The sequence below is a fragment of the Castor canadensis genome, chromosome 14 (genome assembly GCF_047511655.1).
Source record: "Castor canadensis chromosome 14, mCasCan1.hap1v2, whole genome shotgun sequence".
NCBI lineage: Eukaryota > Metazoa > Chordata > Mammalia > Rodentia > Castoridae > Castor > Castor canadensis.
Genome location: NC_133399.1, coordinates 10,093,528 through 10,119,501, shown reverse-complemented (window position 1 = coordinate 10,119,501; position 25,974 = coordinate 10,093,528). Strand labels below are relative to the sequence as shown.

At 41.8% G+C, this 25,974-nt stretch overlaps 1 protein-coding gene and 1 pseudogene across 1 annotated transcript; one reads left to right on the top strand and one right to left on the bottom strand.

Moving 5' to 3' along the window:
- Window positions 1-3,749: 3,749 nt before the first annotated feature.
- On the top strand, window positions 3,750-20,881 carry LOC109688287 (uncharacterized). Its single transcript, XM_074053756.1, has 4 exons — window positions 3,750-4,352; window positions 13,750-13,876; window positions 14,100-14,151; window positions 16,555-20,881. The coding sequence occupies exons 1-4, from the start codon at window positions 4,350-4,352 to the stop codon at window positions 18,632-18,634; spliced, it is 2,262 nt and encodes a 753-aa protein (XP_073909857.1). The 5' UTR covers window positions 3,750-4,349; the 3' UTR covers window positions 18,635-20,881.
- LOC109688279 (small ribosomal subunit protein eS27-like) lies at window positions 10,135-10,389 on the bottom strand (annotated as a pseudogene).
- Window positions 20,882-25,974: the final 5,093 nt, after the last annotated feature.

Here is a 25,974-nt window from a genome sequence, read left to right as displayed (position 1 = left end):
GCATAAGTTGTTCATGAGACATGGTAAAAAGCAGGTGACTGGTTCTGGAATGTCTGGAGTGGTTCAGCTAAATGCAATTAGAACATAGTCTGGGCCAGGTTCACCCAAGGGAAGGAGGCCTGGACAGCAGGGAGCAGTGAGTAGAATCTGTCCTTTGGATACTGCAGAGCCAAGTAGCTTGGTTCCTTCTTCTGTCACTCAGGCATTGTGGTGTGATGAAGGTGTTACAGATGTTTGTAATATTGGAACATTTAGGATTTTTAAAATTTTCTGATTATAGTTGATCTACCTGAATGCATTTTTGAAGAAAAGTTTCTGAGATCAAATCAATTTGAACCTTGGCTTATTAGCAAGTTTTTCTTTATATTTTTCAAATTTCTTGATTCTTATGGGACATTGAATTGTCTTGAGTGCAAATTATCTTAGATTTCTCCTGGCAGTTTTGTACTCATCTTCAATTGTCTGGCCTTTCATTTATTTTTTCAAAATGGAAACCCAAAAACTCATTACAAATGATTATGGCTTTACAGACCAGTTCTTAGATTCTTGTTTGGTTCATTGTATAACATGGTCATACCTGGGATTTTCACTCAAATATTCCCTTTTCATATCATGGATCAGCATAGAGGAGACTTGTTCCCTGACTGACTAGTAAGAGAGTAAAATCATGCTTTCAAACAGCGGCCAGGTTAATGAAGATTTCTGTTTGGCAGTTTTTTTGGCAGTACTGGGGTTTGATCTCAGGGTGTCACACTTGCAAGGCAGGTGCTGTACCACTTGTGCCACTCCCAGCTGATCCTGATGTTTTCTACCATCACATCTCTGTACAGCTTCTGTTGTAAAGAATCCAGCAAAGCCCACTCCTCCAGGGGGAAGTTGCCACAATATCATCAATGGTCACAGATGCTAAAGCATCACAAGCATATTTCAAGGAGGAAGTATTGATAGTACTGAAGATCTAGACTTATAAATTTTCACATGACACTATGGTCTCAGAATTTTCATTCTATATCTTGGTCATCACACTCTTACTCTCCATTCATACTTCTCACACAGCATTTTCTTTTATTCATATGTGCATACAATGTTTGGGTCATTTCTCCCCCCTTCCCCCTCACTACCAGGCAGAAACTATTTTGCCCTTATCTCTAATTTTGTTGAAAAGAGAATATAAGCAATAATAGAAAGGACCAAGGGTTTTTGCCAGTTGAGATAAGGATAGCTATACAGGGAGTTGACTCACATTGCTTTCCTGTACATGTGTGTTACCGTCTAAATTAATTCTTCTCAAACTAACCTTTTGTCTAGTTCCTGGTCCCCTTCTCCTATTGGCCTCTGTTGCTTTGAAGTATCTGCTTTAGTTTCTCTGCACTGAGGGCAACAAATGCTATCTAGTTTTTTGGGTGTCTTACCTATCCTCATGCCTCTCTTGTGTGCTCTCACCTTATCATGTGATCAAAGTCCAATCCCCTTGTTGCTCACACAGCATTTTCATGCTACTGCAAAAACAATAGCTAAAACAATAGCACAAGTAGAACAACACTGTCCTTCAGAATCACATGCCTCAAGTGGTAGAGTGCCTGCTTTTCAGGGGGTATGCCTTCAGTTCAAACCCCAGTCTTATCAAAACCAGTGGCTCACACCTATTATCCTAGCTACTCAGGAGGTATAAATCAGGAAGATCACAGTTCAAATCTATCCCCAGTCAAATAGTTCATGAGACCCTATCTCAAATTACCCAACACATAAAAGGACTGTTGGGGTGACTAACAAAATGGTAGATCTCCTGCCTAAAAAGGGTAAGGCCCCAGAACTGAAAAAAAAAAAAAAAAGAAATTCTCCATCCAAAGTTTTCCTATATTGGATATGTGCATACCAACATAATGACCCAAGTGACAATTTCTGATGTTTTAATATATACTTGAGCCACACCTCCAGTCCAACTACTTTAATAGGTAAGTAGATAGTGTTTGCAAAATATTGGGAGGGATTATTAAGATACCCATACATATACCACTGGTTTGATAATATCTGTCCTGGAACCATCTTCCATGTTGAAAAATTCTTACTGCCCATAAAACTACTACTCTTTGATAAGTCAAAAAAAGAAAAGCTTAGTAATATGCTACTCATTATTTCTAGAAGTGAAGTGGTAGGGAGATTCTGTGAACATAAAGAAGACATTCAGTGTGGTAATGATCAACCATACTCCAGATCATATTATGAACCATAATATCCATACTGGAGTGGAATCAAGTGAAAGCTGTGTGTGTAAAGAAGTTTTCTTCAGGCATTCATCCCTGGGTCTGCCTTTCAGGGCTCACAGTGGACACCAGCCACATTAGGATCAGGAATATTGAGAAATGTCACGTAAATGTAAAGAATGTTGGAAAGTCTTTACTGCTTCCAGATTCATTAAAAGGCATGAAAGAACTCACACTGGTGAGACACATTTTGTATGTAAGCACTGTAGAAAAGCCTTCTTTTGTTGGAGTGGCCTTCACAAACATTGTAAACAATGTGGGAAAGTCTTCTTATACTTGAGTGATCACCAAAGATGATAGAATTCACACTGGGGTGAAACCCTATGTATGCAAGCAATTGGGAAACACTCTATTCTTCCAGTTACCTGAAAAATACCTGGTTTATTTGAGTGACCTTCAAACGCATGAATGACTTCACATTGATAAGAAAGAAAGCCATCTACCAAAGCTTATACCAGGAGACAGAATACACATAAAAGGGTTTGTATTAAATACAGTGACTCATGGTTGGTGGAGTAGCTCAAGTGTTAGAACACCTGCCAAGAAATCATGAAGACCTGAGTACAAGGCCCATTACTGACAAAAGAAGAAATGAAAGAATACAGAGTAAAATGATGAGATCCTACCCCATGTTCATGGATGGGTGAAATTTATGTTGTGAAGATAGCTACATTACTGGATGGGATCTACGGTTTCCATGCAATGCCATCAAAATCCCAGTGACATTCCATACTCAAACACAGAAAAAATCATCTTAAGATTCCTATAGAAGCACAAAAACCCCAGACAATCCAATCCTGAGTAAAAAGATCAATGCTGCTTTAAAAAAAATTGCAGGTTTCACAATACCTAACTTTGAATTTATGATATAGAGTCAGAGTAACAAAAATATCAGGTAATAGCAAAAAAAAAAAAAAGCAGACCAGTGGAACAGAAGGCCTAGAATGTTATACACACACACACACACACACACACACACACACACACACACACACACACATTATCATAAGGAAGAATGCAATTACGTAATTGTCAGGAAAAATGGATGGACCCAGCTTCATCATGTTAAGCAAAACAAACCAGACTCAGAGACAAAAAAATGTCACTCTATTTTTTATTTTTCCAATACCTGGGTTTCAACTCAGGGCCTATACCGCGAGCCTTTTCTGATGGCTTTTTTGGAGATAGGGTCTGGTGAACTATTTGCTGGTGCCGTTTTGCAACCGTTACCCTCCTGATCTCTACCTCCTGAGTATCTAGGCTTACAGACCTGAGCCTCCAAGGCTGGGTGCAGGTTTATATCATGGTTATTTTCTTGAATTTTTACAAGAGGGCCAGTTTGGGGTGGAAAATATTGGGAAAGGTGCAGAGAAAGGGGAATTTGATGAGAGGGTGAATATGAACAAGTCATTATATGTATTCATAAAAATAGCAAAATGAAGCACATTCATTCTAAAATGGGGGAGAAGGGAGGGATGGTGAGGAGGAGTAGAGGGAGTGAGAGAGGTGAAAGCACATTCTGTGCTCCTCTGATCATAGCGCAGTGAAACCTCCATGAAGAAGTGATGGACACTAACACAAGTCTCCACTCAAGTGGAAACCACAGCTACACGGGAGCGAGAGGAAACTTGATAAAAGTACCGATCTGCAAGCACAGCGTAAGATGTTCAGGAGGCGTGGGGAGAAGCAAGTGTCTGGTCTGGAAAGTCGGGACTGGTTCTGCTCAACACACTTAGAGCCAAGGCTGGGCCAGGTTCGCCCAAGGGGAGGAAGCCTAGACCGCGGGGAGCGGTGGGAGGAATTTGTCCTGTGTTCTAGAACCTGGCAGAAAACGCCCTCCTCTCACCCCGTCGTCAAGGGGCGGGGCCTGGATCATTATCCAATCAGAATGGAGTGCGTAAGAACTGACCAATGAGGAGCGCGGATCTTAGGACGTACCCGCTGCCCAAAGCACTGCCTTCCATTCAGGAACCGCCATACTTGATCTCCGCGTCTAAGCCGGGAGAAGCCCCAGGTTTCCCAGCCTTGGCCGCTCTGTGTCCCCTGACTGCAGGAGCCTAAGGACGACGCCGGGTGTCTCGGGAAATGGTGAGATTTCAGCCGGGGTGGCAGAGCCGCGGCGGGGACCGGCCAGATGCTGCGGTGGCCCCTGTGTGCTGTGCGTCCTCCCCCGGCTCTGCTCGTCCTCGCTCCTCTGGGCCGCAGGTGGGGCTGGGCCGGAGCCGGGACTGGGAGAAGCGTTTTTCTCTGAATGAACCGGGAAGGGCAGTTCTGATGCGGGCCTGGGGAGAACAGCTGTCAGGAAGCCTGAGTCCTCGCACTTAAGTGGCTTTGAGTAGAAGGTTGGTGGAGACACAGCCAGCATAGGCCGCTCCCAGGAGACCTCAAAAGTGAGGAGGTCTTTTGTCAATTGGGACGGAATTGCCATCCTTGTTACCATTAGGCAAAGAATTTGGCTGAGTGATTTTTATGTCCCAGAACTTTATGGAGTTGGAGAACTTCCAAGTGATGGAGGAGGATATTTGGCAGGAGAAATCTGAGCTGCAGTGTTGGCTGGGTGATGGCTTCTCTTTCTGGCTTCTAGGAAATTGTAGAAAGAGAGAAACCTCATAAAGACTAATGTTATTCAGGAGCAGTGATGCACTCCTGTGATTTCAGCACTCCGGAATTTGAGGTCATCCTGGGCTACACTGAAATACCCTTTCCACCCCCCAAAATTCTCATATCCAAGGGAAAGTAGACGGTAAAGATCTGAAAAACTCTCAGCCTAGCTGTGCTGGATACCAAGTATAGTGTCTAAGAAACTATTAAGATGCTTTTCATGGATGGAATTAAATCACATGTTCTTACATCTGTGCAGTGGAGGAAATTGTGAAGTGTTGATCTTCAAAGCTGCTAGCCCATGACTAGTTAAGACATTGACATACAAAGTTTAAATAGTGTGTCAGGTGCCACTGGCTTATGTCTGTAATCCTCTCTACTTTTCAGTCTGTGATGGAGACGATGTCAGTTCAGGGTAGCCTGAGCATAGTTCACAAGAACCCCATCTCCAAAATAAACACAGCAAACTGGAATGGAGATGTGGCTCAAGTGGAAGAGCACCTGATTTGCAAGCATGACGTCCCAAGTTCAGCCCCACATCCATCAAAAAAATGTATGTGTGTGTGTTTATGTCTATATGTATGTGTATATATACACAATCATACTAACGTACATATATGTTTGTGTGTACACACATGCACACACATATGGAAGGAGGTGGCATCAATGTGAATAATGTGGGAAAGCCTCTAGTCAGCCCTGGTGAATTTGATATAAATTAGCATCCTTACTCTAGTGAGAAATCCTGAGTAGATGACATGTTACAAAGTCTTCACATAGCCATCATCTAAGAATGCACCTAAGATCCTAATCTTGCTAATGTAGCCAGGCAGCAGTGGCTCTCCCTTAATTTTCTAGCTACGTTGAAGCTTGATATTGGGAAGTTCTCAGTTCAATGCCCAATGGGGTAATGTTTCATGAGACCCCATTTTCAACATTTCTAGAGAAATATGGACTGGAATTATGGCTCTAGTGGTAGACTCCTTGCTTTGCAAGCACAATGACCTGAGTTCAAATCCTAAATCCATGAAAAACAGATAATGTATACAAAATGCTGACCTTGTACACTTTTGATACTCAGTAGTATAAATGATTGCCTGTGTTTACAGAGAAGACTGTGCCTAGAAACACTTCCATGATGTCTCTATTATACTTTCTGGTCATCCCCCATTCCATGAGTGTTCACCCTTGACCACACTATCTCAGCTTTCCATTCCCTCATTTTCACATGTTGACTTCTGACTTGTGCACTAAATATTAGAGCCTCAAATTTTCCAATAAATGTCTACTTCACACCTGAACTGGGACCTGGTTGTCCTCTGAAGATCTCAGTAGTATGAATCTGCTTTTTTAGAAGAATTTTTCTTTTCTTTCTTAGCACACTCTGCCCTTCAGGTCTGAGGAGAAAACATAACTGTTGTCCTGTCCACTGTGCTCCTCTCAAACAAAAATTCTCCTCCTTCATCGTGTTTTTGAGGTTCTGTTCTCTGACATGGACCACCACCTTCTTTTGACCATTATTTTCAGGCCTGTAAATGCTACCTCCTCATTGTCACTGAATTCATTAAATGTTCTCAAATGAATAGTATTCTTGCCACTTCACTAAAACTGCTTTTAGTGGTGGTCTTGATAACCACCAACTTCATAGTCTCAATTTCAAAGATTAATTTCATGCTCTTTATTGAACACCTAACAGGAAATGGTGTCATATAGGACAATAGGACCCCAGTTCTCTATAGTTGCCCAATGCAGAGAATCCCTAATGGGAGAACCATGGTTGTACCTGTAGACTTTGTGTCAGTTCCTGAGATGCACATTTCTGTTAGAGAGCTTCCAGGAACCACAGGCCAGCATGTGGAACCCTGCTATTCTGTGACCTCCAAATTCAAACATGGACTTGTGCATTGCTTTTCCTAATTCAGAACCAGAGTCTGTCCCATTTGTGATGTAAGTGGCTTCCTCAGCCACCAGGTATGCTGTGGACAGCTCGACCCTGTGTGTCACCAACACCAAGGTGATGGCTATCATGGCTTCTCCTCCCTTGTGCTGGGCTCCTGTGCGGGACACTGTGGGGTGGGGTCCCCGTGTCTCCTCAGTGGTGCCAGTCTTCAGGATCTTGGGAAGGTCATGTAAACTCCACGACCTGTCCCCAGGCACTGGCCATGAACCCCAACTTCTAAGTCCTGCCCACATCACTCAACACCCTGGAAATGGCAGTTCTTGTACAGGGTGGCTGATGGCGGGCAGGGGACACTGCAACTCTCTGTGATGTCATGATAACCACTCTTGCCATTTCTAGACCTGGTTTTAAGAAGCAAAATATGATGGTAGAGAAGGGACAGTATTTGAATGGTGAGTGGCAGCTTTTTGTTTGACAGAAGAAAGAACTTAGGGGGACACTGGGGAGGAGGATCATTAAAAATAAGCCAAAGCTCGGTAGGACACTGCCTTACAAGATCCCTTTGGAAGCACTGCAATGATTTGTGAGGAAGTCCTACATAAAAATCCCAACTGTAATTACATCCCCTTGAGCTCTGGGCCTCTCATTTGTACAGACTTTAGAACTGAGTCAAAAAGCAACAGGGCAGAAGATTCACACAAGTGGGTGACAAAATGTGTCACAGAGAGGTTCAAAGTGGGCAAGGAAGGATGTAAAGACTTGAGGTCACTCTCAGTTTATTGTCTGTCTCTTGTGGATTTTGCAGCCAGTTGTGGCTTTGTCTGTCAAAACTGCTTCCCCTGAGCCTGCATAGCAAGCTTTAATTAGTGGCAGCTGCCTATTCTGAGCTGACATTGCCTAAGACTCTCTCATGTGGAAAGGCAGGGTGGTAGGTCCCTTAGCTCCTCTAAGGTGAGGGTGAATGAGCTGTTCAGTCTAGGGTGGAGCAACCAGAATTCAAAGATAGTGTGTGTTGGGGGAGGACATGACGGAACAAAATCAATTCTGGGATCATAGAACATGGTCCCCTGAAGTCAACCTGTCCTTAAGGTGATGGTACAGGAGAAATGGTGTGTGGGCTCAGGCCAAGGGTGGGTCAAAGATCTCAGGTATGCAGGAAGCAAGAGACTTAAAAAGAGTTGGGTTAATTATTTTTTACAATCAGCTCAGCTAACCATGTTTGTTTGTTTGTCTTCTTATGCAGTGTTGTCACTTTCGACCATTGACATGTTTGTTTGTTCCTTTTAAGTATGTACATTCCTTTTCCAATGTTTTTAATCCTTATTTGTTTTGTGTTTCTTCTTGCTGAATCTAGAACACTCATATAATATTAGACAATGTATAGCTTTCGTAATCTAAAGCTCTTCAGTGGTTTTAGGAATTTGATATAACTAGGATATCGAAGGTATTTCGGACTGTTTAAAGGTGTGATTTGGAAATTATAGAATTGGTTTTTTTGGTGGTAGCAGAGTTTGAACTCAGGGACTCAAGTTTCCTGGGCAGGATCTCTTACTACCCGATCCACTTTGCCAGCCCTTTTTTATTTATTTATTTATTTATTATTCGTATGTGCATACAATGCTTGGGTCATTTCTCCCCCCTGCCCCACCCCCTCCCTTACCACCCACCCCACCCCCTCTATCTCCCCCCCACCCCCTCGATACCCAGCAGAAACTATTTTGCCCTTATCTCTAATTTTGTTGAAAAGAAAGTATAAGCAGTGAAAGGAAGGAACAAGGGTTTTTGCTAGTTGAGATAAGGATAGCTATACAGGGAGTTGACTCACATTAATTTCCTGTGCATGTGTGTTACCTTCTAGGTTAATTCTTGATCTAACCTTTTCTCTAGTTCCTGGTCCCCTTCTCCTATTGGCCTCAGTTGCTTTTAAGGTATCTGCTTTAGTTTCTCTGTGTTGAGGGCAGGAAATGCTAACTAATTTTTTAGGTGTCTTACCTATCCTCATATCTCCCTTGTGTGCTCTCGCTTTTATCTTGTGATCAAAGTTCGATCCCCTTGTTGTGTTTGCCCTTGAGCTAATGTCCTCATATGAGGGAGAACATACGATTTTTGGTCTTTGGGTCCAGCCTAACCTCACTAAGAATGATGTTCTCCAATTCCATCCCTTTACCAGTGAATGATAACATTTCATTCTTCTTCATAGCTGCATAGAATTCCATTGTGTATAGATACCACATTTTCTTGATCCATTCATCAGTAGTGGGGCATCTTGGCTCTTTCCATACCTTGGCCAGCCCTTTTTTTAATGATGGAGGTTTGCAAATGCTTTGCCTAAGTTGGCATCCAGCCAAAAGCCTCCTGCTCTCTGCTTCCTGGGTAGCTAGGAATATAGGCATGAGTCACTGACTCCAGACTGAAATTGTAGAATTTTATATGTCTGTTTAGCCCACAAATCTTGATGACTGTGAGCTCTGACTAAGGATATGTGCCATCTCTTTCCTTTTTCTACTTGTTGAAATTTCAAAATAAAAGGTATAATTTTTATTTAAGTGCATACTGAATTATCCTTCCTCAGTCCTCTCTAGTTTTTCATTGAGTGTAGTCTACAAGAATACAAGTACAAACATCTGATGTCTGTCTTTCTTTTTAGTCACAAGGGATGTGATGCATTCACTTTGCTGAGAAGCAACTTGGTGTTTTGTTTTGTTTTTTTTCCCTGTGGGACTGGGGCTTAAAGTTAAGGCCTGGTGCTTCCTCTAATCCTTCAGACACTACATCAAGTGGTTTTTGTGAGAATTTTTGAGATACTGTTGTACAAACAGTTTCCCTGGATTGGCTTCCCACCCTGATCCTCCTCATGTCTGCCTTCCTGTCCTATTAAAGTGGTTTTTTTCATTCTTTTTTTCTTGTTTCCTTGTTTTGTTTTGGATTTTTTGTAGTTGTTTTGAACTAGGTCCTCACGCTTGCTAGGCAGGTGCTCTCACTTCTTGAGGCACTGTCCCAGTCCTTTTCTGTGATGGGATTTTTCAGATAAGCTCTCATGAAGTATTTGTCCAGGTCTGGCTTCAAACTGCTCCCCTCCTGATGTGTGACTCCTCAGTCACTAGTATTACACACATGAGCCACCAGCATGCCTGGCCCAATTGAAGTTTTTAGTCCTTTGAACATTATGTGTGCATTTCTCCCAAGTCTTGTATTCAAGATTGTTTTCCTTTTTTTCCCCAGAATCAAAAAGTTATTGAAAACCTAAAAGAAAAAAGGTGGTCATTTTTATGCCTCAGAAAATCAAATATAGTTGCATTATCTTGGAGAGAGAGTCATTAAATTATAAGGGTTTCTCTGAGAAAACAGAAATTTCAGAAGATTTATAAATCAGTAGTGTTGCTTACTTCCAAAAGAGCAACCTTCCATGAGCCTGGCTTCTCCTCCTGTAGGCTGACACTGCACTGTTTAACATTGTGCACAAAGAAGCACTGTTTGCATGTGGCTGAAAACTGGGATGATCTTGTAGCCACCTGAACATTTTACATCCATAAAATACAAATTTGGACATTGAACTAATAATTTTTTCATGTTTTTTCTTTTCCTCTTACAAGGAAAGATGTAGAAATCTCTAACCAAAGGCATGATTTGTCCTTTGGCAAGCCTAATGTATCTCAATCACTCAGTTAACAGCCACCACCAGCAAGCAGCACTTCCTAGGCATACCAGGCTGAGATGTTCTGCTTTGACTTCTGCATTGAGGCTGCCTGGAGATATGTGACATAGTGATGGAGCACTGGGTTTTGAACTCAGGGCCTCCTGTTTGCTAGGCAGCCCCTCTTTCTACTTGAGCTATTCCACTAGTCCTGTGTTGGGTATTTTTGAGATAGTGTCTATCGATATATTTCTCCTGATCTCTGTTCCTGTGAGGTAGGAAAGCAGGCATGATTCACCAGAGCCAGCAACCTGTAGTATCTAAATCTTTGATGGATCTTGTATTTTGGTCATACCTGAATTCCTTTATGCAACGAATGTTAAATAATTTCCTATATCCTTTGAAACTATGAAGTTCAGGTTTTCCATTTAGGTCTATGATCCAAATAGACCAAATACATTCTAGGCATCTGCTGTTAGTGGCTTTGTTTTGTTGTTGATGTTGTTATTGTTTTTATTCATTTTAGTATGACAGGATGAAGTACAGGCAAGGTTTTTAGCTAGTGAAACAAAGAGAGAAATATTTCCTATCCCCACCCAAGAAATGAAGCAAGAGTCCTGATTTTTTTCTTTTTTGAAATAGAGTCTCCTTAAGTAGGCCAGGATGAGAGTGAACTCACAGTCCTTTTTTGCTTCCCATATGCTGGGATGAGTGGCTGGAATGAAGTTTTTTATGGGCTTCATTCACATATTCTTTTACATATTTTATGTTGATACACCAAATTGTGAATGGAACAGTAACATGTTTAAAAAAAAAAAAAACAAGAACAACAAATGTGCTTGATAGGCCAGGAATGTGTGGCTTAATGGTAGAGTATTTGCTTAGCAAGCACAACACCCTGGATCCAATCTCCAGCACCACACACAAACACAAAAAATGAAGGTGAGAAGTTTTGGCTGGCCAAAATCCATTGATGGATTCAACTTTAAAACAGTCTACTGAGAGGTGTTTGAACTGCGGAAGGTAGCTTCTCCTTGGAGGCATACTTGCAGTTGGTTTTTGCAAAGGATTTTGTCATTGGTATGGAACTGTCTGTGCTATGAGTTGACATTGAGTAAACTTACATACAATTTATCATCTAATCCTTTCTCTGAAAATGGCCAGCCTTCAACTTTAAAATAGTCTACTGGGAGGTGGTTGAACTGTGGAAGGTAGTGCCTACTGGGGACATAGTTTGAAAAACATACACCTTGTCCCTGGCCCCTTCCTATCACACTGTCTTCTTCCTATCCCTGTAGGATTAGCTGCTTTACTAGCATTCCAGGTAGTAGGCACCTACACCCACCTTGTGGCTTGTTTTTTATGTGGTTCTGCTGTGTAGTAATTTTGGGTAGTGAAACAGTGGGAAATGAAGATTAGGGGTGCTTTCTCTGTGTGTTTATAGTGACTTTCTCATTTTCCCCATTCATTTGGCTAAGGTTACATGAATAGAATTCATTGTCTGGTTAGCAGAAGGGGAAAAGAAAGTGAAGGTAAAAGGAACTGTTACCTTCAGTTCCTTGAAAATCACATCAGATGGAGAACAGGGACCAGGATACAATAGAGGGAATGCAACAAGAATGCCCCCTCCCCAAGTCACATTGAAGGAGAGCTGCACAGTATCTGCCAAACTGACTTTTGCCTCACCCTGAAATCTATGCTCTGCATTCAGGTGGTTTCTCAAACTCATGCAATTGGTTTTTGCAAAGGAATTGCAGCATTCTGTCACTGGTACTGTGCTGAGTTGAAACTGACTAAAATTTAGTACAGTTTACTATCCAGTCCTTTTTCTGAAAATGACAACCCTTCAGTGGACTCCTGAGTCTTGAAATACCCACCTGGGAGAGGGGTTGGCAGTGAAATTTTTTCTTTGGGGGAATAAATTCAGCACACTCCTTATTCTGCCATGTGTTCTGTATCCTGTCCCCTTCCTATGTAAATTAATACATTATTTTGGGACTCAGCTTAAGTGTCCCTTCCTCAGCAAGTGTCATTACTTACACTTCAATTAGCTTTATTGCTTTCTTGAACATTTCATTCATAAGAAAGAAATTCTTCTGAATAGTATATAAAACCTGTAGTTTTATGAATTGTTACTCCTCAAAAAATGATGTGCCCTCTTGCACTGAGATTAGCTTTAATTTTCACAGCCTCTTTGAACTGTGGATTTATAAGGGTTGTGTTGAGACTCCTGGTATTTACAGAGATGACAATCAGTTTAAAATGTTCGGTGTGTGTTCTCAAACATGTAGTGTGTGACAGGTTAGGGAAAAAAGAATCAAAACATTATCTTCCACTCACAACATGAATGAATTCTCAAAGATAGTTTCAAATGAATAATTTAAATTGAACAACATAAGAGAGTCTCAGTTGGATTGAAGAAAGGGAAATTACAGTGCTTGAGAAGATAGGTTTCTGGGAAACAATGGCCCATCCCTTTAATCCTGGCTACATAGGATTTTGATATTGGGAGGCTTCTGTTTCCAAGCAGCCAGGTCAAATAGTTTAAGAGACCCCCATTTGCAATGTTAGCAGAGCTAAATGGTTGGAGGTATGGCTCAAGTGGTAGAGAGGCTATTTTGCAAGGAAGAAACCCTGTATCCAAATCCCGATACCACCAAACAAAGGAGGCAGAGATTATGGGGATCATGATTCAAAACTAGCTTGTCAAATAGTTCATGAGACCCTATCATGGAAAATCTTTCAAAAAAATGACTGGTGGATTGGCTCAAGGTATAGGGACTGAGTTCAAACTCAAGTACTGGGGGAAAAAAATTGCACGTTGATCATGGAAACTGTTTAGAAACACTCAGTTCCTCTTTCATTTTACCTGATGAGTTAATGCCACCAAAGTTCCAAGCACAGTTGAACTTTGTGTTCAAACATTTCTAAGAATACATAGTCTCAGGACAAGTGATTTTTGTTATGTTTTTCCTTTTGTTTTTCCTTGTGAGAGTGTGGCTTGAACTCAGGGCATGCTTACCAGCCCTAGTGATGTTGATTGTCTTGTGCAAGCTGAATTGCAGTTCAGCATTATGACAGAAATTATAGACCCACTCTTTAATAAGAAATTGGGGTGGTTCAGGAGTATTCAGTTTGTTCTGCTACTGCTGTTGCTTTCACAAGTATTTTCAGGCTAGTATTAAAAGTGCTGTGTGAATGAGTGTGGGTTTCCATGAAGAGCATGTGTTTAATACCCAAGACATGGAATGAACATTTTGAGAACACAGCATCCTGTGAACACTGGAAGTCTATATCTTCAGTACTGTCAGTCTGACCTTCCTCCTTGAAATACACTTGTCATGTTTTAGGCATCTGTGACCTTTGATGACGTGTGTGTCAACTTCACCCAGGAAGAGTGGGCTTTGCTGGATCCTTCAGAACAGAAGCTGTACAGGGATGTGATGGTGGAAACCTTCAGGAACCTGGCCTCTGTTGGTAAGGATGACTTCATTCCCTTATTCAATGAGAGAACCAGTGTTTGGTGCTCTTCAATGCTTTGGATTAATTTGGAATGTGAAAACCATAAATTCAGTGCCTGTACAAGATGTTAGCACATTATACCATAAGCCTACTTAGAATCTAGTAGTTATTCTATAGTAATGTTATTCAAATTTTTCTTTTTCTGTCTCTATTTTATTTAAAAAAAAAAAAAAAACAGAGGAAGATCAGACCAATGAAGAGATTCACAGAAATTCCAGAAGCAATCTAAGGTAATTTGCACTCACAACAGAAAGCATCTTAGACACTGAAGGAAAGTGTCTAAGAAACTGGCTATGTCAAGTTATGGAAACAGCCAAGATGCCCCAGCACTGACGAATGGATTAAGAAAATGTGGTATCTATACACAATGGAATTTTATGCAGCCATGAAGAAGAACGAAATGTTATCATTCGCTGGTAAATGGATGGAATTGAAGAACATCATTCTGAGTGAGGTTAGCCTGGCCCAAAAGACCAAAAATCGTATGTTCTCCCTCATATGTGGACATTAGATCAAGGGCAAACACAACAAGGGGATTGGACTATGAGCACATGATAAAAGCGAGAGCACACAAGGGAGGGGTGAGGATAGGTAAGACACCTAAAAAACTAGCATTTGTTGCCCTCAACGCAGAGAAACTAAAGCAGACACCTTAAAAGCAACTGAGGCCAATAGGAAAAGGGGAACAGGTACTAGAGAAAAGGTTAGATCAAAAAGAATTAACCTAGAAGGTAACACACATGCACAGGAAATCAATGTGAGTCAGTGCCCTGTATAGCTATCCTTATCTCAACCAGCAAAAACCCTTGTTCCTTCCTATTATTGCTTATACTCTCTCTACAACAAAATTAGAAATAAGGGCAAAATAGTTTCTGCTGGGTATTGAGGGGGGGGAGAGGGAGGGGGATGAGTGGGTGGTAAGGGAGGGGGTGGGGACGGGGGGAGAAAGGAACCAAGCCTTGTATGCACATAAATAATAAAAGAAAAAAGGGAAAAAAAGAAACTGGCTATGTGAAGGGGAGGTTAATACTGAGAGGGGAGAGGGTAAATGAAGGGGGTTAAAAGGGTATGGTCGATTTGCCTTTATTGGCAGGGTTGAGGGAAAGGAGTTGTGGTTTGTCCTGTGCCCTTGGAACTGGCAAGGCAAGCATTTTAACACTTGCAGCAAACCTCTGGTGTGTTTTGCTCTGGGTTTTTTGGACATGGGTCTTGAGAAATATTTGCCCTGGTGGACCTTGAAACTGGATCCTCTAAGTCTCATTCACCCTAGTAGCTAGGATTCCAGGAGCTAGCCACTCCCCCACCATGTTTGGTGTACTTACTACACATGCATTTGTATGGAACAGTGAAACCTATTGAAGTTATTTTAAGGTGGGGAATGAGGCAGGAAGAACAATGAAAGAGGGCATGAAACAAACTGGGATATAATATATGTATATATGTAAATGTCACAGTGAAATCCCATGTATAAATACCATATAGCACTAAAAATAATCAAAAAGAAAGGAGAGGGAACAAGATATGTCATTTAAACAAAGAGGACTATAGGTGTGTCCCACGTGATAGAGTGCATGCCTTGCAGGTGTGAAGCGCTGAGTTCAAACCCCAATCCATAAAAAAAGATGAATTAAAACAGTCAAGGAGAATTGCATTTTTTTTTCTTTTGTGCTCAGGATTAATCTCTGGGCCTCAAGCTTGCTACACAGGTGCTCTACCACTTGAGCTATTCCATAACCTAGAATAAAATTTGTCCAAAAAAAATGATGTTTTGGGCTTGTAGACTTTCTCAAGTGAAGCAGTATACTGCTAACATAGCCAGTGTGAGGCTGCTTTTCAAGCAGTGTGCCTTACATTCAAACCTTATGCTTAACCAAAACCAAAACAAGTGGGTTTTGTTGTTGTTGTTGTTGCACCACCATGAGGCAACATGCTGGTGTATCATACCTGTAATCATAGGTACTTGGGAGACATAGATCAGGATGATCAAAATTTGAAACCATCCTCCAGCAAAGAATTCTTGAAGCCCTAACTCAAAACTCCCTAACACGTTAAAGGGCTGGCAGACTGGTGCAGGTGGAAAAGTGCCTGTCCATCCACCATGAGGCCTTCAGTTCAAACACCAGTACTACACACAAAAAAACCCCAGGAAATTCCAATCCAAAATTTTCCAATATCAGAAATGTGTAGTACCAACATGATGCCCCAGTGATAATCTGCAGTTTTTAATGTACAAAACCTTTCATTCAATAAATTGTGAAAAATATTATATGAACTTTCCTTCAGGCTGTGAATATATGGTGCATTTGCTGAACATGAATTCTGTGTTTGGATTGGTGCCTATAATCTTCAATATAGCTTCTTACGATTATGCAAATACTTCAAAATCTAAATGATTTTGCTCACAGCTTTTCCATGTACAATACTCAAATGCATTTAATTGTAAATTAGGTAGTCAATGTTCGCAAAATACTGGGATGGAATCTTTAGATACCCATAACCATGCCATTGGTTTGATAATATATCTACTGGAACCATCCTGCGTGGTCAAAAATTCTTTCAGGGCATAAAATTATTACTCCTCCTGGGATGTATTTGAAAATATAGCTCAGTAATGTGTTTCTCATTATTTCTAGAGGTCAATTTATATGGAGATTCTGTGAACATGAAGATATTCAGTGTGGAGAAGTCTTCATCCAAACTCCAGATCATATTGTGAGCAATAATACTCCTGCTGGAGTAGGAACAAATGAAAACTGTGTGTGTACAGAATTCTTCATCAGGCATCCATCCCTGAGTCTGTCTGTCATAACTCAGAGTGGATGTGAGGCACATGAGTATCAGGAATATGGAAAAAAGCCACTTAAATGGAAGGATTCTGGGAAAACTTTTCCTGATTCCAGATTTCTTAAATGGTATGAAAAAAGTCACCCTAGACAGACACCTTTTCTATGTAAGCAGTGTGGAAAAGTCTCCTTTCATGTTACTGGCCATTGCAAACATGAACTGACTCATGGTGGAGAAAAACTGTATGTGTGTAAGCGATGTGGGAAACCCATGTCACATTTGTGTGCCATTGAAAAACACAAAAGAACTTCCATTACAGAGAAACGCTATGTGTGCAAGCAATGTGGAAAAACCTTCAGTTCTTCCAGTTACCTGAAAATACATGAATGTTTTCACCCGGGAGTGAAGCCCTTTATATGGAAGCAATGTAGAAAAGGCTTTAGTTCATCCACCTGGATGAACCTCAATAAACATGAACAACTTCACATTGGAGCAAAACCTTATGCATGTAAACATTGTGGGAAAGCCTTCTATTTGTCCAGTGAACTTCGAAGACATCTAAAAACTCACACTGGTGAGAAACCCTATGTATGTGAGCAGTGTGGGAAAGCTTTTAGTTCTTCCAGTTACCTCAAAACACATGAAAGAACTCACACAGGAGAGAAGCCATTTACATGTAAGCAATGTGGAAAAGCATTTAGTAGATATGGTTCCCTGAAAACACATGAGAGTATTCACACAGGAGCAAAACCTTATGCATGTAAACAATGTGGAAAAGCCTTCTATTGGTCCAGTAAACTCCAAAGACACATAAAAACTCACAGTGGTGAAAAACCTTATGTATGTAACCAGTGTGGAAAAGCTTTTAGTTCTTCAAGTTACCTCAAAACCCATGAAAAAACTCACACTGGAGAGAATCCCTTTGCATGTAAACAATGTGGAAAATCCTTTAGTACATACAGTTCCCTCAAAACACATGAAAGAATTCACACTGGAGCAAAACCTTATGCATGTAAAAAATGTGGGAAAGCCTTCTGTTGGTCCAGTGATGTTAGAATACATGAACAAAGTCACTGTGGTGAGAAACCCTCTGTATGTACGCAGTGTGGAAAATCTTTTAGTTCTTCCAGTTACCTCAAAAAACATAAGCGAATTCACACTGGAGCAAAAGATTATGCGTGTAAACAATGTGGGAAAGCCTTCTATTTGTCCAGTGAACTTCGAAAACATCTAAAAACTCACAGTGGTGAAAAACCCTATGTATGTGAGCAGTGTGGAAAAGCTTTCAGTTCTTCCAGTTACCTCAAAACACATGAAAAAACGCACACTGGAGGAAAGCTCTTTGCATGTAAGCAATGTGCAAAAGCCTACAGTATATACAGTTCCCTCAAAGCACATGAAAGAATTCACACTGGAGCAAAACCTTATGCATGTAAACAGTGTGGAAAATCCTTCTATTGGTCCAGTGACTTTAGAATACATGAACGAAGTCACTGTGGTGAGAAACCCTATGTATGTGAGCAATGTGGAAAAGCTTTTATTTGTTCCAGTTACCTCAAAAGACATGGGCGAATTCACACTGGAGAGGAGAACTTTGCATGTAAGCAGTGTGGAAAAACCTTTAGGTCATCCAATTACCTCAAAAAACATGAAATTATTCACACAGGAGTAAAACTTTATGCATGTGAACAATGTGGAAAAGCCTTCTATTGGTCCAGTAAACTTCAAAGTCATGTAAAAACTCACAGTGGTGAGAAACCCTATGTATGTGAGCAGTGTGGAAAAGCTTTTAGTTCTTCCAGTTACCGGAGAACACATGAAAGAATTCACACTGGAGAGAAGCCCTTTGCATGTAAGCAGTGTGGAAAAGCCTTTAGGGCATCCAATTACCTCAGAAAACATGGACGAATTCACACTGGAGTGAAATAATACGAATGTAAATAGTGTGGGAAAGCCTTCTATTGGTCCAGTGGCCTTAGATCACATGAACAAATTCATTGTAGTGAGAAAACCTATGTATGAAAGTAATGTGGGAAAGATTTTACAACTTCTAGGTACCTGAAATTACATGAAGGAATTCACAATGGAGAAAAGACCTTTGCATGTAAGCAATGTGGAAAAGCCTTTAAGGCATGCAGTTACCTCAGAACACATGAATGAAGTCACACTGGAGTGAATCCTTATGAATGTAAACAATATAGGAATCCCTTTTATTCTTTCAGTGACTTTTGAAGACATAAAGAAACTCACCCTGGGGCAAACCTGCATATGTTCCCACTGTGGGAAAATCTACTTCTGTTGAGTGTCCTTGAAAGACATGAACCAAGTCACAGTCATGTAATGTAGAAAGAAAATAAGGAGAGGCAATCCCTTGCATGGGCACAGTCACTTAGTTGCCCAAGCTTGTCATGCATGTGATTGAATTAGCACTGCTTCCTTGTCAGACATGGAACAGCTAATCCTGTTTCTGGGCTTAGAACTCACTTTTTGAGCTTGTATAATATCATTTCTAAAAGCTGGCAGAGTGGATCATGTGGTAACAGTGCCAGCCTGACAACTGTGAAGGCCTTGAGTTCAAGCCCCAGTGCTGCCCACCCCCCCCAAAAAAAAACCACAGTAATATTTTAATTTCAAAGATGACACCAGAACAGAAATAGCAAATACTAGTTTGTTGTGTATTCAAACCACTAATGAATATATATTTACAATTGATATGTGATGAAGTCTTTAAAAGTCCATTACAAAAAATGCTGGCAGAGTTGCTCAACAGGTAGAGGGTAGAGGGCCTGCCTAAGAAGTCTGAGGCCCTCAGTTTAAATTCTAGTCCTACCCAAAGAAATTCTCACAGGTATAATTTTGGTTTAATTACTCATGACTACCCAGTCCTGCTCAGGGACTGAAGTTTATCATGTCCTTTATTTTGTTCTCTACACACCACCATGCTCTTCAACTCTCTGTCACTGGAAAGAGAGATGGAGCTTTTGGGAAGTAGCCATGCAGCTTCTGAGATGTCCCCCTAAGCAAGGAAAGACCCAGAAGGCCAACACAAATTTCTCTTCTTGAAGCCATTTTGAGTGATTCATTCTTCTCAGGCACATATTCTGTATTGTTCTTGGAATGTGTAGCTTGGAATGTGTATTGTTCGTGGAATGTATAGCTTGTGGAATGTGTTGGGAGGTGGGGAATTTGTTTTGAGGGCACTGGGTTTGAATTCAGTCAAAAAAGTAGTGATTTCAAAGGATAGTAGAAGATGATGACACAGGTTAAGAAGCAGGTGCCTGGTCTGGAAAGTCTGGACTGGATCAGCTAAATGCAACCAAACCCAAGACTGGGCCAAGTTCACCTAAGAGGAGGAAGCCTTGGTAAGGGGAGCAATGAGTGTAATCTGTACAGGAAGAAACCTTTGAACTCATTAGTGACTGTACTTCAGAGAAGCCTTACAGGACACAAGCGAGATGAATGTCCAGAATATGCAGAGAACCTGCATGAACATAAGAAATGGGCAGTGCTCCAGGTCGCTCAGTTGCCTTCAGAAGCATGCCATGGTTCTTGCTGTAGAGAGACTGTGACAATAAACACTGATGATGATGCACATGTTCTGTATTGTTCATTATTGTAGAATGTGTAGGGAGGTGGGGACTTTATTGTGGCACTGGGTTTGAATTCAGTTCTTCAAGTTTGGTAGGTAGCCACATCTACTGCTAGAGATTACATGCATGAGCCACCAGCCCCACAAATTTCAAGAACAGTCAAGGCAGGAATGAAGTAGTTCTTACATGGGCACATGCATTGAGTTCTCATCTATCTCCTGACCCTTAGACAAATTATAAATTGGGATGGGAAAGATAAAATTTAAAACAACTTGAGAAGCCACTGTCAAATCAATTATGGATGTAATATGCAGAAGCTCCTATGGTGGCTGACCCGGCTATGCCTAGACCCGTCAGGATGGGTACCAGGATAGGGGCAGCTGGCCTAGTTCTGTAATTAGGAAAAGGAGGGGGAATTTGTAGATGTTGTCTGCCTGCTTCCCCTTCATATAGGTAAACCTGGGGAATGATAAGGGTTAATACACAGAGCTCCTCATGATTTTGTCCTGTAAAGGCATGAAAATTAATGCAAGGAATTATTCCCATAGTGCAGGCAAACCAAGTACTAGGAGGGGGCACGAGGTAAGACGGGACATCGCCTGGATTGGAGAGGATGATTGCTTGGGCACATGAATTCCAATAAGGAGATAGTTTAAGATCATAGTCTGGTGTCTTAATACAGAGACCTCATCCTTGGAGGTCCCCAAGGGTGAGTTTGGGGTTAAATCCCTATAGGCAGACAGATTTATTTCTGGTCATTTCAGTTTGGGTCCGATTCTGAACATCCTGTTTTCTGAGCCCAAGGTGGCATCTACCCCAGGACCTACATAGTAAGGTGGCTCAGGATTTAAGCAAAGCCAACAATCAGTGTCAGATTAGGGTTAGTGGCATTTAAGGCTTTAAAAACTACATCTATTGTCCTAAATAGGCCTCTCTGTGTAGGTCTCGAAGTAGGAGAAGTTTGGGCAGGGGAACTGTGATTTCTTTTATCTTAGGGCCTCCAGGGGCAAATGGATCAGGGGGAATCTGGTAAGGATTGTAGGCATTTGGGCCAATAGGGACCTCTTCCCTTATTTCCTCCATGCACTGGATGGTGAACTCTGTCCCTGGATCTCTACCAGTCACATATAATCGAAACCCCCATGTTCTTCCCATTTCCCACATGGACCTTGACCAATGTTGCCATAACTTTAAGGTTATCTTTAGAGGGTTGAAAGTTCCCCCACCACATTGACGGTTGGGGGTGTAATGGTGACTAATGGTGATAAAAGGGTCAACATGTGTCTATGAGACCTCAGTTACACAGTCCCAACTGGCACAGTGGTATTGGCCTGTGCCCTGGCTAGGTACATTGGCTAGGCAAACATAATACTGTCTAGTTTGTAACCCTTCTTCTAAATTGCAGAGACCACATCCATATCGATTTCCTCTCTTCCCTCTGTACATGTATAAATTCCAGCTTTTCCCAAAGAGATCACATATATCTATGGAAAAGATGGGCTGGCCTGCAGTTATGAGCCTTGTATTACTTGACCTGTGACAGAATCTCGAAGTTCCTATGCGACATTTTGGGGCTGGTGGGGGTTTGGGGTGTGTGTGAGGGTTAGAGGCAACAAGCAATTTTAAAGGCAAGGTCATTAAAAACAGATACTGGAGTAACATCTTTGAGGAAAGAAAGAAAACTAAATAGAAACACGTTTAAGTCTTACCTTGATTGAGGGTTCTCGATTGGCCTCAGGTCTAGCGATTGTCCAACACTTGTCAGAATTTTCCATGAAGGCTCTCTTGAGCTGGGTATGATGAATCCATGGGCGTTTTCCAGCTACCTTGATTGCTGTGGGAGTGGACAGGATTGCAGTGTAGGGTCCTTGCCAGTGGGGCTCGAGGCTGTCAGGATGGTGTCTTTTTACCCACACTAGGTCTCCCAGCTCATAAGGAGTTCCAAAGGGGCCATCAGGTGGCCTTTTCTTGGGCCTGCTGAATGGCTGAGTGAATTTGTTTGAGAGTCTGTTGAAGAGCCTGGAGAGACTGGAGAAGATCATGATTAGAAATTTTTGTTAAAGCTTCCTCCCCCAATGTAGGGGTGATAGGGAGCAGTCACCCACAGAGGATCTCAAATGGAGTGAAACCTTGTCTATAAGGGGTACATCTAACTCTTAATAGGGCTGCAGGAAGGAGGTTCACCCAGCCATCGCCCGTCTCCAAGGAGATCTTAGTAAGCAGATCTTTTAGAGTCCAGTTTATCCTCTCTACCTGTCCTGAACTCTGGGGCCTATAAGCACAGTGTAACTTCCATTTGATCTGTAGTGCTTTGGCTATTAATTTAGATATTTTAGCTGTGAAAGCTGGGCCATTGTCAGATCCCAGTATTAAGGGGAGGCCAAATCGGGGAACTATCTCCTGCAGGAGTTTTTTTACAGTGATCTGAGCTGTCTAAGTTTGTGTGGGGAAAGCCTCAGTCCATCCAGAGAATGTATCAACTATCACCAGTAAGTATTTATATCCATACAAGCCAGGCTTCATTTCAGTGAAATTGATCTTCCATTGTTCTCCAGGGAAGGAACCTCGCATTCTCATTCCTGGCTCAACCAAGGATGGCCCTTTTTGGTTAACCTGTTGGCATACACTGCACCTTGCAGTGAAATCTCGAGCCAGGAGCACTAAGTTCTGGATAAAGAACTGTTTTCTTAAAAGCTCAGTTAATTTTGTGGATCCTAAGTGAGTGGTGTCATGAAGGTCTTTTATGAACGTGTGTCCCAGAGACTGGGGCAGAAATATTCTTCCATCTGGCAACATTTTTTATCCAGAGGGGCTTGTTTTTAGCTCGAGGGTCCCCCCTAATTTTAGGTCCTGTTCTGTATAATTTGGTCATAATGGCAGAGCTGGGGGGTGTACGAGTAAGATCTCTAGAGGCCCCTCTGGTTTTATGGCGACTGCTCTTGCAGCTTGATCAGCTGCTTGGTTTCCCCTTGCCTCAGGGTGGTCCCCCTTTTGATGACACCAACAGTGAATGATGGCCACCTTTTTAGGAAGCCAGAGGGCCTCTAAGAGGGCTAAGATTTTCTGGGAATTTTATATCCTCGGAGGTAAGGGAGCCTCTCTCCCTGTAAAGGGCTCCGTGTACATGGGCCATTGCAAATGCATACCGACGTCTGTATATACATTAATAACTTCATCTTTTCCATACATTAGATCTTGGGTCAGGGTGATTAGTTCAGCCTTTTGGGCTGAGGTCCCATGTCCAGGTGCCTGGGCCCAGATGGCCTGGTCAAGGGTGACTACTGCTGACCCCGCATACCTTACTCTGTTGGTCACAAAGCTGGAGCCATCGGTGCACAGTACCTCGTCTGGCTCATCCCAGGGAACATCAGTCAGGTCTAGTTGAAGGCTCTGGGTGTTTTTAAGGGTTTCTAGGCAGTCATGAAAGGGTTCCTTGGGGTCATCATCCAGAAGAAGAGTAGCGGGGTTAAGAGCAGCAGTCTTAAAATTTTTTACTCTGTTTTGATCTATCAACAGAGCTTGGTACTGAATTATATGAGCATTTGTCATCCATCTCTCTGGCAAGGCTTTTAAAAGGGCGTCCACTGCATGGGGAGCCACTAGGGGGAGCTCTTGTCCCAGAATGAGTTTATTGGCCTCTTTTACCAGTATGGCCATGGCGGCGATGGCTCCCAGGCATATTGGCCATCCAGTCTCTTTGACAGGTATGCAACTGGTCTTTTCCATGGCCCTAAGGTCTAAGCAGGTACCCTTTTCTATGCCCCTTACTTCAGCTACATATAGATAGAAGGGCTTCTGGATGTCTGGCAAGGCAGGCGTCAGTGCTGACACCAATGGCTGTTTTAGCTTTTCAAAAGCTTGTTGTCCTGTCTCAGTCCATTCTAGGGTGGCATTTCCCCCACTGGTGCTTGTGTACAAGGGCTTAGCTATCTCTGAGAAGCCAGAGATCCAGAGTCAGCAGTATCCAACAGCTCCCAAGAATTCCTGCACCTGTCTTTTAGTCCTTGGTGTGAGATTTTGAGGATAGCCTCACTATGCCCCTTGCTGAGAGTCCGTTTTCCTTGGGTCAGGTCATAGCCCAGGTAACTAGCCATGAGGGTACAGAATTGGGCTTTTTTACCTGAGACACGGTACCCCTTGTCTCCCAAATCTTTTTTTTTAAATTTTTATTTTACTCATATGTGCATACAATGTTTAGGTCATTTCTCCCCCCCACACACACACCCCTTAAACCCCCCCACCCGCTCCCTCACTTACCCCCCCTTACTCCTCGCTACCGGGCAGAAACTATTTTGCCCTGATCTCTAATTTTGTTGAAGAGAGAGTATAAGCAATAATAGGAAGGACCAAGGGTTTTTGCTGGTAGAGATAAGGACAGCTATACAGGGAGTTGACTCGCATTGATTTCCTGTGCGTGGGTGTTACCTTCTAGGTTAATTCTTCTTGATCTAACCTTTTCTCTAGTTCCTGGTCCCCTTCTCCTATTGGCCTCAGTTGCTTTAAAGTATCTGCTTTAGTTTCTCTGCCTTGAGGGCAGCAAATGCTATCTAGTTTTTTAGGTGTCTTACTTATCCTCATATGTCCCTTATGTGCTCTTACTTTATCATGAGATCAAAGTCCAATCCCCTTGCTGTGTTTGCCCTTGATCTAATGTCCGCATATGAGGGAGAACATATGATTTTTGGTCTTTTGGGCCAGGGTAACCTCACTCAGAATGATGTTCTCCAATTCCACCCATTTACCTGCAAATGATAACATTTCATTCTTCTTCATGGCTGCATAAAATTCCATTGTGTATAAATACCACATTTTCTTAATCCATTCATTAGTAGTGGGGCATCTTGGCTGTTTCCATAACTTGGCTATTGTGAATAGTGCCGCAATAAACATGGGTGTGCAGGTGCCTCTGGCGTAACCTGTGTCACATTCTTTTGGGTATATCCCCAAGACTGGTATTGCTGGATCAAATGGTAGAACACTGTTTAGATTTTTAAGTAGCCTCCAAATTTTTTTTCCAGAGTGGTTATACTAGTTTACATTCCCACTAGCAATGTAAGAGGGTTCCTTTTTCCCCACATCCTCAACAACACCTGTTGTTAGTAGTGTTGCTAATGATGGCTATTCTAACAGGGGTGAGGTGGAATCTTAGTGTGGTTTTAATTTACATTTCCTTTATTGCTGGAGATGGTGAGAATTTTTTCATGTGTTTTTTGGCCATTTGAATTTCTTCTTTTGAGAAAGTTCTGTTTAGTTCACTTGCCCATTTCTTTATTGGTTCATTAATTTTGGGAGAATTTAGTTTTTTAAGTTCCCTATATATTCTGGTTATCAGTCCTTTGATGTGTAGCTGGCAAATATTTTCTCCAACTCTGTGGGTGGAGACCATTTCTTTTGTTGAGCAGAAGTTTTTAGTTTTATGAAGTGCCATTTATCTATGCTATCTCTTAGTTGCTGTGCTGCTGGGGTTCCATTGAGAAAGGTCTTGCCTATACCTATTAATTCCAGATTATTTCCTACTCTTTCCTGTACCAACTTTAGAGTTTGGCATTTGATATTAAGATCCTTGATCCATTTTGAGTTAATATTGGTATAGGGTGATATACATGGATCTAGTTTTAGTTTTTTGCAGACTGCTAACCAGTTTTCCCAGCAGTTTTTGTTGAAGAGGCTGTCTTATAT